Source organism: Plecotus auritus (assembly GCF_963455305.1).
Source record: "Plecotus auritus genome assembly, chromosome: 13".
NCBI classification, from domain to species: Eukaryota; Metazoa; Chordata; class Mammalia; order Chiroptera; family Vespertilionidae; genus Plecotus; species Plecotus auritus.
In genome coordinates this window covers 5,916,289-5,935,059 of record NC_137779.1, presented here as the reverse complement: position 1 = coordinate 5,935,059, position 18,771 = coordinate 5,916,289, and the positions used below count along the sequence as shown (strand labels likewise).

Here is an 18,771-nt window from a genome sequence, read left to right as displayed (position 1 = left end):
TAGATGTTTTGAATCAGGCAATCTGATATGGGTTTTGGGAATCTTTACTTGGCCAAACTTTTCACGTGATTCTGACGCAAGGAATTCACAGACCATTCTTGAGAAACATATGCTAGACTACGCTGAAAAGTAAACATTGGAAAGAAATGGGAATGATAGCTCTGGTATCTATTTAGCAAGTCAGAACAAATCACCATTCACACTTCCTCTCCTGCTGGGGCACAGCTACATTTCTAGCTCCAGCTGGCATAGCATAGGTATTTACTTCACACCCAGATTTTCCCATTCTTTTCTTTTTATGGAAAGGGTAGAGTCCATCTTGCCCAAAAGAAGATGGGGGCGGTTTGATTCTCTTTTTAAGTGCATGTTTCTGCAAATATTTCACAAGGACCCTACAAAACTATTTTGGAAATGAAAATTTTTTTTTCTGGTGTAATGTAGCCTGACAGATGGACACCACCACTTTGTTTTGGAAGAACTGCACTGGGATTTCTCGTCCTTTCTCTTTTATCTTTATGTGTGATAGATGGAATGATTCATCCATGTAATCAGAGTTCTCATATCCTTGTTAAAGGAAATATAAAAATTCATCAAGGAATCTTAGTATATCTTCCAAATCTAGTCATGCATGAAAATGGACCTCAGGATTTGAGGATGTTTCTTCTAAATATCAAACTAAGTTTCCAGACCAACATTATGTAGGTATTCTCTCATTTCAATATGATCTCTGGGGGCAAAAAAAGTGGAAAAGGTGAACCAAGATAAGGACTGGTGGAGGGCATATTAAGGAAATTTAAAAATATAAGATTAGCCCTGACCGGTTTGGCTCAGTGGATGGAGCATCCGCCTGCGGACTTGAAAGGTCCCAGGTTTGATTCCAGTCAAGGGCACATGCCTGGGTTGTGGGCTTGATCCCCAGTGGGGGGCATGCAGGAGACGTCCAGTCAGTGATTCTCTCTCATATTGATGTTTCTATCTCTCTCTCCCTCTCCCTTCCTCTCTGAAATCAATAAAAATATAAAAAAATACATAAGATTAGTATCTACTTTTCTTTGTTCCAGTTAAAACTGATAATTTTAAGAAAGTGATTGGCTTATATATACTTATTAATGTTTTGTATAATGTGATGATTAATAAGAAGGCAAAAAAGGCCCAATTACAGGAATCTGAGGATTTTGTCTACCTATTTATTTGTTCATATTTGACAGCTGAAATTCCACTCAACCTTCTATACTCAGCTCAAGTGACACCACCTCTGGGAAGTCCTCTTTTATTCCTCGCAACTGTTTGTACTTCTCTCCTTGGAGCTTCTGCCCTGGTCAGCATTTGGTGTTAACTTTATTATAGCCCTTATCGCAATCTTCCATTGTAGTTTCTTTTTTCTTTTTTTTTCCTTCATGTGAATGATATTGTATTTAGTCATTTTTGTTTCCAACTGGAACTCTGGGAATTCAAAATTAACATCCTTGTCTGTGAGCTTCTTATAGACACCAGAAAAAAGTTTCGATCTCGTCTTCCATATTGTTCTGTAGTACTTTATCCAAATGAATTTTTATGAGCTGGCTGCCATCCAGTTTCACCAGGATTCTTGTGGAACTCCTGGGATGGGATGCTTTTGCTTATTTTTGCAGGCCTTTTCAAGTTAACATAGGCAACTCTGAGCAATAAAGACAACATGTTTCCCACTAAACTATTTTTTATTTTTAAATATATTTTTATTGATTTCAGAGAGGAAAGGAGAGGGGAAGACAGATAGAAACATCAATGATGAGAGAGAATGACTGATCTGCTACCTTCTGCACACCCACCCTGGGGATCAAGCCCGAAATCCCAGGCATGTGCCTTGACCAGGAATCAAATCATGACCTTCTGGTTCATAGGTCAACTCTCAACCACTGGACAACATGGGCCGGGCATTGATCTAAGCTTTTTTAACCCAGTCCCACATCTTTAAATTTGAGTTATTGTGAGGAGTGTGATAATCTATATAAACTGCACAGCATTGCACTGAATGACGACTATTATTAATGAAATGAAATGTTAACAATGAATTACATTAATAAATGACTTATTAACAATGAAATAAAGTTTACATGAGGAAGTGCTGTAAAGTTATATTAAATGTAAGATTTTGCCATTATTGTTGCTATTATGGTTATTACTAAGAGCTAGGATAAGCCATGAATAAATTGATATTAATTCTAGTATAAGTATAAATTAATAAATCAGTAAAGGAATTACACAGGTATTCCAATGTTTGGGTGGGTTATAAGTAGTAGTGTATATTATTATAAACTAGTAATGCAACATTATTAGCGGGCTAATACTAAAAACTGGACTACAAATTCCATCATCCTGTATGCTCTCAACTGTGCGAGCGGAGGTGGAAATAATTGGACCCGGATGAAGGCTGAAAACTGCATTTCCCAGAGTGCACCATTCCACATCTCCACTATATATACTCCATCCGGGTTCTTCGAGATGCTGTTTGGCGACTCGTCGCCATTCCAGGAGCAGCTCGGCCGCGGCCCAGGGGCGAGTGTCGGTCGCTGTGTCGGAGACACCGGTCCCCGACACCAAGACAGCCAGCCCTCTCCCCTGCCCCGCGGCGGGAGAGCGTATCCGGCCGGCCGGCGGGGCTTGCGCACCCTCCCTCGCCTCCCTGTTCCCCGCAGCCACCGCCCCGCCAGGCCCGGCCCGGACCTCCGAGCCCCGGCCTCCTCCGCCGTCTCGGTCACTGCCGCCGCCGGGCTCCACAGCCCCGCCCGCCGCTTCTCCCAATTTGAGAAGCCGAGTAAGGAAACAGGGAAAAATGTCGCCATGAAGGCCGAGAACCGCTGCCGCCGCCGACCCCCGCCGGCCCCGAACGCCATGAGCCTGGGTCCCTGCCGCGCCCGCTCCGCTCCGACCGCCGCCGCCGCCGAGGCCCCCGTTGATGCCGCAGTGCTCCCCCAACGCCGCCGCCACCGCCTCCGACATGGACAAGAACAGCGGCCCCAGCAGCTCCGCCTCTTCGGGCAGCAGCAAAGGGCAACAGCCGCCCCGCTCCGCGTCCGCGGGGTCGGCCGGCGAGTCTAAACCCAAGAGCGGTAAGCGCGGGCTACCGTGGCGGTGGGCGCGGGGCGGATCCTCGCTCTCTGGTCACCTGGTCACACCCAGGGACAAGCACGGCTTTCTATGGTTCCTAAATCCTACCTCCCCCCACTTCACTTCCCGGGTTTCCATTACTTACAATGAACTCTTAATGAGCCCAGAACTGCGTGCTTTACGTGAATTCTGGCATTAAGACTCGAAACAGCTCGTGAAGTAGGTGCTGTTCTTATTCCCATTTTGCAGATGAGGAAACTGAGGTCAGGAAAGCTAAGGTCGCCTCGCTAGTCTGTGCCTCACAGCAGGCCTTAATACCTAGTTGTCTGACTCATCAGTTCACGCTCTTAAAAACACGAAGTTGTTCTACTCTTTAATGTTGAATTAGCTTTGGATAGTGTTCAAATTTAAACAGGAGAGGGTGGGGCCCAAAGACTTTTCAAACTCAAATCTTAGGTTTAGTAACCTGGCTCCAGAGCCACCCCTCTCTGTGGAGGAGGACTTGTCCGTGAAAGGCTTTGTTTTGTGTGGAGCAGTGTTTAAGAGCACAGGCTCTGGGTTCAGTCTTTTTAGGTTTGCTGGACCTTGAGTGAGTGGAGTGAGTGTCTGACTTTCCTTGCCGGTAAAGATGGAGATGATGAGAATTAAATAAATTAACTTAGAAAACAAATGAACCAAGGGTTTAGGAAAGTACGTGGCAGCTGTTATGCACCAAATACACATCATGCTTATTTCCCTTCATTAGGCTCTAGTTGTGTTCTTTTACAGGGAAGATTCTGTCATTTCTGTAGTCGTGCCTCTCAATACTAAATTATGACCATGGTGATAATAGTTACCATTTATCTAGAGCTTACCAGGTACTGGGCTAGGCTTTTACCTCTGTGTGGAGACTCCAGTCACTAACCGGTCCAACAAGGTGGAATTTTCATCTAAAGAAGGAAAAAGTTGAGAGGCCAGAGTTTAGTTAGGAGTTGGCAGGTCTGGAGTTGTAATCTCTGCTCTTTTGTATTGTGATTATATTAGTGATAGGAAGATGTTGTCAGTGGGAAAATGTGTCAGAGAGCGAAACATTTTGAGTGCAGTTGTTTACAACTTTTCAATATTAAAAAACTGTAAGGCTGACCCTAAAAGGAAAAACAACTGTAAGGTTGACTTGAGTTGAGTTTACCTGCTGGATATAGTAAACTTGCTTACCTGGGGTTCTGAGGGCTTCTAGGACTGCTTAGGGGACGCAGGGGGAATCCAGTTGACAAAATGATGAATATGCTTTAAATATCTGATCAGGGATTAGAGAGACTCTCAGGCCACGTCAGGTAGTATTATGTAGATTAATATTGGGGTTTTGCACCTGCATGGCTTTATCACAGATCTCTTTAGAGAGAGAGGGTTGTCAGTTCTGGCCAGTGTTGGGAACTGGTTTAGAGTGGTCTGAATATTTCTCAGTGTAGGTGATGACTTTACTTTTGCACACTATTCCCAGATATAAAGTTAAAGATTTTGATTCTCTAGCTATCTGAATTCTCAACTAATTTTTCGGGGGCTCCTTTTCAAGCCATTAACATAAGTGAGACAGCAGTAATAAATACCTTAATGTTTATTCTTTAGTGAGGCAGTAGGTGAAAGTTTGCAACAACCCAAACAAAATAAAACAGTTAAACTGAGGTATTTAAGGCATTTTACTCATATTGTTTCTGACTTTGAATATGTTGATTAGTAGAACTAATGCCGATTAGGCCCCAGGATCATATAGAATTCTGTTGTAGTGTGACCAAAGCAAATATTTGTCAGCAACTTTTCAGACTTGTATAGAATAAATATTAATTGTTGGGTTCATTTTTACTAAAGTGATTTCTTTTATTTTTATTTTTATTTTTTATTTTTTTAAAAAAATATATTTTATTGATTTTCTACAGAGAGGAAGGGAGAGGGATAGAAAGTTAGAAACATCGATGAGAGAGAAACATCGATCAGCTGCCTCCTGCACACCTCCCACTGGAGATGTGCCCGCAACCAAGGTACATGCCCTTGACCAGAATCAAACCCGGGACCCTTCAGTCCGCAGGCCGACGCTCTATCCGCTGAGCCAAACCGGTTTCGGCAGATTTCTTTTTTTTTTAAACAAATACTATAAAGCACTCTTAAAATACTTGTTCATCTTTTTAAAAAAAATATATTTTTATTGATTTCAGAGAGGAAGGGAGAGGGAGAGAGAGATAGAAACATCAGTGATGAGAGAGAATCATTGATTGGCTGCCTTCTGCAAGCCCACCACTGGGGATGGAGCCCGAAACCCAGGCATGTGCCCTTTACCGAAATCGAACCCGGGACCCTTTAGTTGGCAGGTCGACACTCTATCCACTGAGCCAAACCAGCCAGGGCATTGTTTATCTTCCTAATTGAAAGCTTCTGAGAAAGAAAGTAAAAACTCATGTAAAAGACTTTCGTAGGTTATATGAAATACACAGTATGCCCTCTGGTATCATTAGTTTTTGTTTAATTGTTGAAAGCTTGGCTATAGTTGCCTTTACCAGTGCCTACTTTTCTGACTGCTGCTATGTATTTTCCTTTAGCAAAAAGGAAGATTTGTAGCTAAATACACAGTTCTTCATCCATAACCCACATTGCCTGCATTTAGGAATAAATTTTTAAGGTTGAAGTGAAGGGTAGCATATGCTGCCTTCAGAACATGAAGCTAAGACCAGTGCTGCCGCAACAGATAGCATTTAGGACCTTTTCTACAGTGACTTCTGGATGGTTGCTGGAACAAAAGGTAGCCTCACATTCAGCATAATTCCATACACAAGTTTCAGAAAAGCTGACTCGACTTTTGATGTACTTGATGCTGCTGGAAATAGTTGAAAGAACCTGTTGAGTTTCAGAGTGCTGAGTTGAAGAACTGGAAGGGTAAGTTGAAAAGACATAACTTGCCTTATTTTTTTTAAGAGTTTTTCAATTTCTAGCACAGCCACTGTGGCTCAGTGGTTGAGCATCGACCTATGAACCAGTAAGTCACAGGTTCACTTTCCGCTCAGGGCATATGCCCGGGTTGTGGGCTCAATCCCCAATGTGGGGCATGCAGGAGGCAGCTGATAAATGATTCTCTCTCATCATTAATGTTTCTGTCTCTCCCTCTCCCTTCCTCTCTGAAATCAATAAAAATATATTAAAAAATAAGTTTGTCACCCTAACTGGTTTGGCTCAGTGGATAGAGCATCGGCCTGTGGACTCAAGGGTCCCAGGTTCAATTCCAGTCAAGGGCATGTACCTTGGTTGTGGGCATATACCCAGTAGGGAGTGTGCAGGAGGCAGCTGATGGATGTTTCTCTCTCATTGATGTTTCTAACTCTCCATCCCTCTCCCTTCCTCTCTGTAAAAAAATCAATAAAATATATTAAAAAAAATAAGTTTGTCAATTTATAAATATTTTATTTTCCTTTCTCCTTTCCCTACCTCATGTGAAGAAATAACCTCTGATTTCTATTCCCTAAAACGTGTGTGTCATAAATGGGCATTTGCTTCCAAGATACATGATTAATATACTTGAGTCTTTGTTCCTGGGGCTGGCTTAAGTTTGCCCTTCATGCACACAGGAAATAGGTAAACTTGCCACCAAGAATTATTTGATCTTTCTGGTTGGAGTGGCATACCACAGTTTCTTTGTGTTGGCTAATTGCTTCAAATATTTTACATAACATTCCCTTTCTTGGATATATTCCAACAGCTGTGTTCTGGTAGGATTAAGATGCAGTTCTAAGAATGTTTAATGGTGAATATCCAAGGAATCTCAGAGGTTTGGGGAAAGTAATTTAGAAAAAGCAAAGTAAAGAGAGGCTAGGCAGTTTATGGGCAAACAGTGGACCCTAGCCCGGAACTGGGCTCTTGCCCCATCTCCCTGGGCAAGGAATAGTACTGCAGTGGAGGTTAAGGGAAGGTCAGGCATTATGAAGCAGTTATTTTGAGGTTGGTGATATGAAGCACTGTCCTGCACTCTTCCTCTTATTCCAGTAACAGAAGCCAGGTTACTAGTGGTTAATCTGCCTTGAAGAATGCCTCTGAGTTGCCAATGGACCTGGAGGTTTTGATGGCTTTGAAAATTGAGGTGACTTGAAGCCTTCAATAAACACCAGCCAGAGAAGTTATAAGAATTTCTGGGCCTGTTGGCTGGAGTCCTTGGTTTATATGGCTTTGTTTAGTGGGTACTCTTGACTGGAATGATTTAGATTTATTAATAATAAGCCTTCAAATAATAATAGCAACCTTGTGCCAAGCACTGTGGTAGGCATTTCACAGAAGTTTTCTCCTTTTTTAAAAAATATATTTTATCGATTTTTGAGAGAGGAAGGGGGGGCGGTGAGAGAGAGAAAGAGAGAGATTAATGATGAGAGAGTATCATCGATTGGCTGCCTCTTGCATGCCCCCACATCGGGGATTGGGCCCACAACCTCTGCCATGTGCCCTGACTGGGAATCAAACCACCATGACTTGGTTCATAGGTCAATGCTTAACCACTGAGCCACACCAACTGGGCCAGAAGTTTTCTCTTAATCCTCATGACCCTGTGAGGAGGGAGGGTAGAGGATTCGCCCTATTTTACAGACAAGAAAACCGAGGCTTAGAGGGCTTAGAGTGATTTGTCCAAGTGAATTCTTAAGAAGTCCTAGATAATATTTATAAATACACTTTGTATAAATTCACTTAGCAATCAGGCAACTTACTGGTACATACACCATTCCTGATATTACCTCTCTCTTCCTTTCAGTCAAAATTAGTAATTTGAGCTGGATTCAATTTGTTGTCAGTTGATTCTGTAGTAAAGCCACATATTGCCTCTCCGGAGGTGCTTGTCAACCACTCTGGACGATGGGTAAGCGACTTGCTTGTGTTTACAGCATGAATCAGCAGCAGAAACTTCCTGGCTGATCTGACCTCTAGGCTGTGCCACTTGTCAGCACTAGAGCTAGAAATGTTGATGATGCCAAATTATTTAATGGAAAATTTATGGCCATTATTTTGGAATGGGGGAAAGAGACTGAGATATGCTTACTGTTACTTGCTAGAGAATTTTCTATTAGGGAAATGTGGAATAACTGAGACACTGGAATAAGTTCTCAAATCTCTTGTTGATTCTGGGATCCTGATTTCTGGATTTAAGCCATTTAATTAGTGGTCTTGGCCCTTTTGGAATGTGTCTTTACAGTAGTTTTTGGCAGTTAGTTCTCAGCTCTGGCTATGCATTAGAATTTCCTGAAGACCTTTTATAAAAACGGGTGTATGAGGCCCTTCCCTAGTGATTCTTTCAGTGTGGGTTGGGCCCTTGGGCCCCAACATCCATAGCTTCAAAAGTCTCTGAAAGTGATTTTGTTGGTGCAGCCAGGATTTAGAACCTCCGATTCAAAATTTAAAATTTTCAACAGAGAATATGTTTCTCCCAGGAACTTAACATTTTTGTCTGATTTCCAAAATTTAAATCAGATCATCTTATTGCTATCTCCTATGAGAGGATGACAAATTTTACCCCTAAGTTATTCACATGCATATCCTGGCAAGTTTTATATAAAACATTTCACAAACAGTACTCTGAATTTTATCTCTGGATCCCAGGCATCCTGGCAAGTTGTATATAAAACATTTCACAAACAGTGCTCTGAATTTTATCTCTGGGTCCCTGGCCTGACTGCACCTTCAATCTTTAGCTGCCTGTTGCCTGGGAGTAGAGATAAGAGAAAACTCACTTTAGATGTCTGACTTCATACCTTTAGGTAACTGGGAGAGAAGATGAAGGAGTTGATTTTAGCAGCTAAAATCATAAATCCATATGTGGTCAGTTGTTGTAATCTGTTTTAGAAATAGCACTTCTCTTTCCTTCAGAGAGCAGTTCTGCAAGCATTATGAAACTGTTTCCTTGCCAGTGTGGTAATAAGTGACTAAGATGAAAACAACCTCTTGCTGAGTTCCAGCTTACTTTCTTGAGCCCTCAAAATATAGAACCTGGCTTTGCCTGAATCTATGCAAACTGCTTGTCTAGAAAGCATCAGGGTCAAATATAGGATCATCTGAAATAGTCTTGGGTAATGAGGTTTGGGGAATACTAGTGTTTTCTTCTCTTCAGAAGATCTCATGGTAATGTTAGCTGGAGTTCTGTATCCCTCTGAATTTTCTTTTTCTTTTTCTTTTTTTTTTTTAAATATATTTTATTGATATTTCACAGAGAGGAAGGGAGAGAGATAGAGAGTTAGAAACATCGATGAGAGAGAAACATCGATCAGCTGCCTCCTGCACACCTCCCACTGGGGATGTGCCCACAACCAAGGTACATGCCCTTGACCAGAATTGAACCTGAGACCCTTCAGTCCGCAGGCGAACGCTCTATCCACTGAGCCAAACCAGTTAGGGCTCCCTCTGAATTTTCTATGTTTTTGCAGCCTATATATATAAAAGGCTAAGCGACCGTCGACCACCTGGCCAGTAGCTATGATGCGCATTGACCATCGGGGCAGATGCTCAACGTAGGAGCTGCCGAGATGTGGTGATCTTGGGTGATGCACCTGGAACCAGAGAGGAGGGAGCCGAATTCCGGGGTGTGTCACCCAAGAACTGCCTTCTCACAATCTGGGACCCCTCAGGGGATGTTGGATTTCCGCAGGCCAGGCTGAGGGATAACTGCATGGGTTAAAGGCAAGGCAAAATTTTTTTTTTTTTTTTTTTTTCAAATTTTTATTAAGGTATTATATGTGTACATATCTTACCATTGAAAGGCAAGGCAAAATTTGTATGAGATCTGAAGCCTCACTTTCTCATTGTTACCATTGATGCTTTGTTTGTCAATAACGGTTGCTAACTGAAGAAGTTGGTAAAAGTGTTTCAGTAATTCTAACTTCAGCCCTGGCTGAATAGTTTATAGTTCAGTGGTCGGCAAACTGCGGCTCGCGAGCCACATGCGGCTCTTTGGCCCCTTGAGTGTGGCTCTTCCACAAAATACCACGGCCTGGGCGAGTCTATTTTGAAGAAGTGGCGTTAGAAGAAGTTTAAGTTTAAAAAATTTGGCTCTCAAAAGATATTTCAATCGTTGTACTGTTGATATTTGGCTCTGTTGACTAATGAGTTTGCCGACCACTGGTTTAGTTGGTTAGAGTGTTATGTGATATGCCAAGTTTGAGCATTGGATCCCCTGGTCAGGGCACATGCAAGAATCAACCAATGAATGCAAAATTCTAACTTCAGATTAAACTCTGGTTATTTTCCCTAACTGAGATTTAAAGGTAACTGGTAGGAGTGAACCTGGCAGTGTTTCTGTGACCATCTGCTTTCTGTTTGCATTTTGGCCACCTCACATGACTATTAGCTTGTCTTCTAAGTTGTAGTTTGGTTAGGTATAGAGAGGATGGCATACCCTTCATTTAGCCCATGTTATTGACAGAGTGTGAGATGATTGCTATCAAAATTTGGAGTGTCGTTTCCTTTTCTCTGAAGATATGCTTCACCTTGTATTTATTTAGTCTGCTGTAAAATAATTTGATTATCTTGTCTAGAAATACTTTTTCCTAGGTACTTAGTAGTTTTTAAAATTACCCAAATAATAAGTATACAGAACAATAATTCCGTATACTGAAGTCAGACTCTTAGAGGGTGAGGTCTGGGCACAGGAATCCCTTAAAAGTTCATCTGGATGATTCCTGTGAACTGGTAAAAGTGGATAGTTCCGTTTTCCAAAGATAACTGTCATTAACAGCCTGCTGTGTTGCCTTTCCAGACACATTTCTATTACTTACATATTTTAAACATAAACAGGATTAAGCCATATATTTTTTGGGGAAAACTTTATAGTTTCTGAGGCTCATGCAGAATCTTGTTGACTTTGTAAACCACCACTCCCTTCTAGTTTGAGGGAAGCCTAATGGATTTCTTCATTAAAAGGCCCTCAACTTCCATTCTTAAGTTTTTGCTTTTAAAGTTATGAAATTAGTGTGCAGACTTGATTTGGTCAGATTTCCATGTTGAAATAAGACAACATGGAATGAGCAAAAGGACAAGAATGCTAATAAATTAGTCTTTTGGTGTCCAAAGACTAATTTGGAGACCTCTATCACCTTTAGTTATTTAGTTGTGAATGGTTGTCTAGATAGGTTATATTTTGCGTTCCCCCCCTTTTTTTTTCAAAGTTGGTAAACTTTGGCACATGTTAAATATATCTGGTGAGGGTTCTTTGTTAATTTGGGACAAATAATCTATGCAGTTCAGCTCCCCAGTAGAAAAAAATGGGGCAGAGAATACAAACAAACTCTTCACACAAACTGCAAATGGTCAACAGACTGAAAAAGTGTTGCTAATCAGAGAAATTCAAATTTAAAACAAGTTATTTTGACCATTCAGTTTAACAAAGTTTATTCAACCCAGTATTATCAAGAATATAGTGAATTAGACATTCTTACAGTATCGTTAGAATATAAGTAAATTGTTATAATGGTTCTAGAAATCAACTTGTGAATGTGTAAAAAGGCTTTAATGATTATACTTGATCTGCTCATTCCACTCTGAGAATTTGAAGTAATCATACACCCAGGCCTCTGTATTAAGTGGCTCCCAATACTATATTACACTAGCAAAAAAATGAGAAGCCACCTAAATATTCAGCAATGAGGGATTGGTTATATCCTATAAATAAATGGTATGCAATAATGCAGCCATACATCATGCTTTTGAAGAGTATGGAAGCATGAACATGCTTATGGATTAATAGGTAGAAGACAGCATATCTTGTATATCTGTCATTTTGTGGAAAATGTGTGGCATGTGGATAAATTGGAGAGTAAAAGGAAAATTAAACACTGTTGATAGATTAGCATTCTGTGAGTACTGCCAAATGTAAATTATTCTTTTGGATTTCAAAATTGAACAGTTTTCTTATAATTGGAGAAAAAAAGCTATAAATATTTTATAAAAGGGTATAACTCATATTGATCTAATATGCTCTTCGATTTCAACCTCTTTTGTCAATTTAATAGATGCTCGGTTTGACCTCTAGAACATATATATTGTTTTGCTTTTAGGGGCTAGCTAGGCCAAGCTGTTGTAGTGTAGAATCTAGCAATGTTGTAGTAATTTAAGGAGAAAATATCTTCTATCCTCCCTCCAGATAAAGTACTTTTCTCTAATATAGATAGGCTATTCCTTTTCTTATCAGTTTGTCTGAATGTACTTTAAAAAAAATGGTTTTATTCAGGGAGAGGAAGGGAGAAGGAGAGAGATAGAAGCATCATTGATGAAAGAGAGTCATTGATCAGTTGCTTCCTACATGCCCACTATTGGGGATCGAGCTCAAAACCCAGGCATGTGTCCTGACCGGTAATCAATTGGTGACCTCCTGGTTCATGGGTCAATGCTCAACCACTAAGCCACACCAGCCTGGACTGAATGGACTTTTACAAGAGCAGTCGTTAGCTCTGTAAATGGAGACCCTCTGTGGTTTGATCTATATCATATTCATCCTGAGGGAGGGACCTTTTAAGTTTCATCATTAAAAAAAACACACAAAAAAACACACCTTACTATGTGATGTCTTACCCAAAGCACTAATGCTCTGGTCCAAACCCAGAATTCTTGGAGCTCATGGAAGGGCCCATTTAACTTTTTTTTTTTTTAAAGAGTTTAAAGTAGCCCTAACCGGTTTGGCTCAGTGGATAGAGTGTCGGCTTGTGGACTGAAAGGTCCCTGGTTCGATTCTTGTCAAGGGCATGTACCTTGGTTGTGGGCACATCTCCAGTAGGAAGCAGCTTGATCGATGTTTCTCTCTCATCGATGTTTCTAACTCTCTATCCCTCTCTCTTCCTCTCTGTAAAAAATCAAAATATATTTAAAAAAAAGTTTAAAATAGCCTGGCTACTATCTCTATATATAAAAGCCTAAGCAACCATCCGACTGGTAGCTATGACATGCAATGAGCACCAGGGGGCAGACACTCAACACAGGAGCTGCAGAGCTGCGGTGATTTGGCAGCTGTGGTTCTTGAGTGATGCACCTGGAACCAGAGAGGAGGGAGCCTGATTCTGGGGTGCATCACCCGAGAACCGCCCTCTTGCAATCCAGGACCCCTCGGGATGTCAGAGAGCCGGTTTTGGCCCAATCCCCACAGGCCAGGCTGAGGGATCCCACCTGTGCACGAATCCGTGCATTGGGCCTCTAGTCTATAATAATAAAAGCATAATATGCTAATTAGACTGGATGTCCTTCTGGATGAAGCCGGGGCTGTGAGGAAAGCCAAGGTCCTGGGGACCTGCTGGCGGCCAAAGGGAAGCCCAGGTGCTGGGTGCCTGCTGGCGGCTGGAGTGAAGCCCAGTCCCGGGTGCAGGAGGAAAGCCTGGGTCCTGGGTGCCAGAGGGAAGCTGGTGCTGACAGCCGGGGGAAGGAAGGCCTACTCTTGCACAGATTTCGTGCATTGGGCCTTTGGTGTATATATAAAAGAAAGAGTTCATCAGTGAAGTAATGAGACAGAGTGGCTGTTTCATAGACAGAGCCCCCATTTATCCTTGTTTAAACACAATTTTGTTGGGAGGTGAAGAGTAATTGGCCAAGTATATATATAATTTCTCAACTAATTCTTTTGTGTCTCTTGCTTTTAGATGGAAAGAACTCAAGTGGATCCAAGCGTTATAATCGAAAACGTGAACCTTACTGCCCCAAAAATGAAAATTTTAGCAACCAGTCCCGTCGCTCCAATTCACAGAAAAGCAAAACTTTTAATAAGATGCCTCCTCAAAAGGGCGGCGGCAGCAGCAAACTCTTTAGCTCTTCTTTTAATGGTGGAAGACGAGATGAGGTATGGGATTTCCAAAATGTTTTTCTAGAGAATAGCATGAGGTCTGATTCTTCGCCCTCCCCTCCAGTTTATAAGTAGTTGGGCAGGCGTGTAGAGCAAGAGGTGGAATTGTAACTAACCAAAGCAGTCTTGAGTAGGTGAGGATTAACTAGGTTTGGAACTTTACCTCCTTTTTCCCTTGAAGATTATGAACATTTCCTTGAAGGAAGAATATATCATAATCATGAAATGTGAGAAATTATAGCAAATTTGGGGCACCTTAATTTGTACAGTCATTATCACTCTTGAATTATAGGTTTTTTTTAGGTGATAAAATGACATTAATTAATTAATGACATTTGCCCTGTAGTGTCTAGCAAAAATTCCATATTTTTAGTCATAGGTACTCTGATTTTAGGAGTTTCCTAGATATCCTTCTGTAAGGGCATAAAGACTTATGTGGAAGGGAATTCACTGCAGCATTTTTTTTTTTTATATATATATATTTTATTGTTTTTTTACAGAGAGGAAGGGAGAGGGATAGAGAGTTAGAAACATCGATGAGAGAGAAACATCGATCAGCTGCCTCCTGCACGCCCCCTACTGGGGATGTGCCCACAACCAAGGTACATGCCCTTGACCAGAATCGAACCTGGGACCCTTCAGTCCGCAGGCCGACGCTCTATCCACTGAGCCAAACCGGTTAGGCTACATTTTTTATAGTTGCAAAATTTAGGAAACAAATGTCATCACCAAGGGACTGGTTAAATAAATTATCTTGCTGTTTGAATGTTCCATACAATGCAACCATTATAGAATAGGACAGATTTAATGGATGCACTCGCGGAAGAGTTCCATTTATGCACAGAAATTTACTCTTTGCCTGCTGTGCACCACATACCACGTAGGAGTCTGGAATACAACATTGAGTAGAATGTTGTCTTTCAGGAGCTTATATTCTAGTTTGGGAGACATTAAATAAATCATTATATAGTAAATCTTATAGTAAGTGCTTATTGAATCCTATATAATAAAAGTGTAGTATGCAAATTGTCCCCTTGACCAGAGTTCTTCCAGGAGTTCGACCAGGGGGCAGGCCGGCTGGGAGAAGGGAGGGGGGTCCCAGCGCTTGCGGGTGGCCAGGGGAAGGGAAAGAGTACACAGCCACTAGGGACCCTACCAGTGCACGAATTTTGTGTATTGGGCCTTTACTTAAAAAATAAAAGTAGACGAGAGGTAAAGGGATAGAGAGTAACAAGGAATACAGTTTTAGAAGGTGGCTGAGGAAAGCTGCTCTGAGGAGGTGAATTTTGATTAGAGCCCTGAATGAAGCAATTTGAGGAAGAGTGTCTTAGAAGTAATAACTAGTGCAAGGGAGCAGAGGTGGTACTGTTTTTGGTGTGTTTGAGGTAAAGCAAGTAGCTACCATGGGTGGAGAAGTTGGAAATGAAGCCAAATAATGAGAGAGAGGGGTCAGACTATGTAGGCCCTTGAGGACTTTGGCTTTGGTTCAGAGAAACGGGAAGCTATTGTGGGGTTTTAGAAGAGAAGTATGGTAAAAGGAAGTGAATGTTGCAAAAAACAAAAAGAATGGATTCAAGGACTGAGCCCTAAGTCAGAAAGATAAAGAACCAGGGAAAAGGGAGGGAGAGAATTGAAAGCCATTAGAAGAAAGTGATCAGTTTTGTTCTGTGATCTGATAGGCTGAGTAATCTGAACATTGACCATTAGATTTGAAAATGTGAAGGTAGGTTGTTGGCCTTGAGCTGCTTTGGTGGCATGGTGAGGACAAGAACCTGATTAGGGAGAATGGGATATGGGAAGAAGACATTGCAGGTTCAGACAGTACTTTCTGGTGGCTTTGCTCTGAAGGGAGCAGAGAGGTAAGGCAGTAGCTTGAGGGGAATGTGAGGTCAAGAGAGACTTTAAGGTTGGAGAAATTAAAGCATATCGCTGCTAATAGTATTGTTCTGGTGAGAGGGAAAATTTGATGCACAGGAAGGGGAGGGGAGAACTGCTGGAACAGTCCTTGAGTTCCGGAGGAGTTGGGATCTGGTGCACAGGTAGAGGAATTGGCTTAGATAGGAGCTTTGCCAGTTCATCCACAGTAAAGAGAGGAAGGCAGACTTCTGGTAGGAGGGTGCAGGAGTTCTTTTCTGATTGTTCTTATTGTCTGCGTGAAATAGATAAAGTGAGCAGGGAGAGCAGGTTTGGAAGCCATAGGAATAGAATTGTTTGGGTGACGGGGGAATTACTGGAGTACAGAAGTATAATTGTGGTATGACTGCCAGGCAGCATAAGCATTTGCTTTAGTGAGGCTGGTCAGTGTGATGTGCTTGTGTGCTGTAGCCGTGTTTAATGTCACTACTCTGGTGCTGGTGTGGAATAGGCGGAGAGTTGGGTTAATCGGGAAGGTTTTTGCTGGGTGAGTGCAACTGATGAGAAGGAGGCACTGGACCACAGGATCTAAGGCAAATAAGGAAAGAAGGTTTTTGGGGGTTGGATCACTAGCTTTAAGATCCCAGGGGGGTGAAGAGTTGTTGGACTTAGGACTAAATGGAACAGGCTGGGACAGGAATGAATTACTGGTTGGATGTAGGGTCGAAGAGGCTGGTAGTTTATACCAGCATGATCTAGATGGTAGAGCAGTCCTGTCCGATAAAATGCAAGCCACATGTGTAATTTAAATTTTCCAGTTGCCACATTACAAAAGTAAAGAAACGCTATTTAACCCAATATAGCTAAAATGCTATTTCACAATATGGCATGGCACTGATCACATTTGAAGTACTCAGCAGCCACATCCATGGTAGACAGCCCTAGATAGTATGCCTGTGGGAGGGGTAGAGGGCAAGCTGATAGGAGGAGAGGACGAGGTTAAGGAACTGAGAAGTCAGCATGTTGGAAGGATAATTAGGAATTATGATGGGCTATATTGGGGATAGTGACAGTGGGCCAGTTAGGATAACAAGGTGAAGATACGAGGTTGAGATATGGGGAATTTTGTTGAGTGAGCATAGCTCTTATCTAAGTTTGGGTATTGGAGGTAGAAAACCTGGTTAGCAGTTAGCGGAGCCCTATGGAAATGAGAATCTAAGGGATGAGAGATGGGATGATGGAAATCTTGGGCTTCCTGAGGTGAACAATGTCTAACGTATGGTATGTTGCTGTATCCTATATAATCCTATATAATAAAGAGGTAATATGCAAATTGACCATCATTCCAACACACAAGATGGCCACCCCCATGTGGACACAAGATGGCCGCCACAAAATGGCCAGTAGGAGAGGGCAGTTGTGGGCAATCAGGGCAGTTGGGAGGGACCAGGCCTGCAAGGGAGGGCAGTTGGGGACGACCAGGCCTGCACAGGAGGGCAGTTGGGGGTGATGAGGCTGGCAAGGGAGGGCAGTTAGGGGTGACTGGGCCAGCAGGGGAGGGCAGTTGGGGGGGGACCAGGCCTGTGGGGGGGGGCAGTTGAGAGGGACTAGGCCTGCAGGGAGGGCAGTTAGGGGTGACCAGGCCAGCAGGGGAGGGCAGTTAGGGGCAACCAGGCCTGCAGGGGAGGGCAGTTAGGGGTGACCAGGCTGGTAGGGGAGGGCAGTTGGGGGTGACCAGGCCTGCGGGGGAGGGCAGTTAGGGGTGACCAGGCCAGCAGGGGAGGGAAGTTAGGCGTCAATCAGGCTGACAGGGGAGTGGTTAGGGGGTGATCAGGCTGGCAGGCAGAAGTGGTTAGGGGCAATCAGGCAGGCAGGCAGGTGAGCGGTTGGGAGCCAACAGTCCTGGATTGTGAGAGGGATCCCAGGTTGCAGAGGATGCAGGCTGGGCTGAGGGAACCCTCCCCCCACCCCATGCACGAATTTCGTGCACCAGGCCTCTAGTTTAGTCATAAAGGTCATATATTATGATTCTGTATACATAGAATATATGCAGAGAATGCCTCTGAAATACAGGGTATCTTTTGCCCTTTTATGCTCTTCAGATTCTTTATTACATGTGCAAATGCTGATAACTAATCTCCAAATTTGATTAAGCAGCAAAAACCTTAAGTTTGTATTTTCTTTGACTCAGTAATTCCTACTATACATTCAAAAGAAATAATTGCAGGTGCCCAAATATTTGTGCATGAAGGTCTATTGCATTATTGTGTTTCACGGTGGAAAAGCTATGTGCAATCTGTGTCCTACACTAGGGGATTAGATAGCCCTTTAAAATGATGCACAGTCATATTTAGTGACATGGTCAACTACTTATGACATTAAATAGAGAGAAAATGAACTAGCTGACTTAGAGCAGATTTCTTCCATCTTTGTGTGCAGTGGTATTTCTTATGTTGCTTCTTGCCCCTTTCTAAACTATTTCTGAGTCTGCTGATTGGGTTTATTTCTAGACACAGCTAGTCTGCCTACATGTTCTGTCAGTTTTTTAAAATTTATTTTTTATTGATTTCAGAGAGGGAGGGAGTGGGAGAGAGAGATAGAAACATCAATGATGAGAGAGAATCATTGATCGGCTGCCTCCTGCACATCCCACACTGGGGATCGAGCCAGCACCCCAGGCATGTGCCCTTGACCGGATTGAACCTGGGACCCTTCAGTCCGCAGGCCGACGCTCTACCCACTGAGCCAAACCAGCTAGGGCTAATTCTGTCAGTTTTAATTAACCATAAATAGCAGTGTGTGTCTTAGGTAGGAGGTCTCTGGCAGGATCCTGAAGCCTTACGGCAATTAACAGCTGCCTGCTAGCCGCTTCCAGAGTGTAGTTCCACAGACTTGATTTTGCCAGAAACAAACCAGAGAACAAGTAACTAACAAGAGTGAAGGTGTAGGAGTCCTATGGACTGTCAAAAGATTAATCCAGTAATCTTTGTGCTTCAAGATTACTAGAGGAGTTC

The 18,771-nt window shown here is 42.5% G+C and overlaps 1 protein-coding gene across 1 annotated transcript in view; it reads left to right on the top strand.

Annotated features, from left to right (window-relative positions):
• Nucleotides 1-2,483: 2,483 nt before the first annotated feature.
• The window catches only part of RNF10 (ring finger protein 10), a 37,776-nt gene continuing 21,488 nt past the window's right edge, over nt 2,484-18,771 (top strand). The window contains exons 1-2 of the mRNA XM_080649947.1: nt 2,484-3,089; nt 13,704-13,900. Coding sequence (XP_080506073.1) covers nt 2,936-3,089; nt 13,704-13,900 — 351 coding nt within the window. The 5' untranslated portion in view covers nt 2,484-2,935. The remainder of the gene's footprint in view (nt 3,090-13,703; nt 13,901-18,771) is intronic.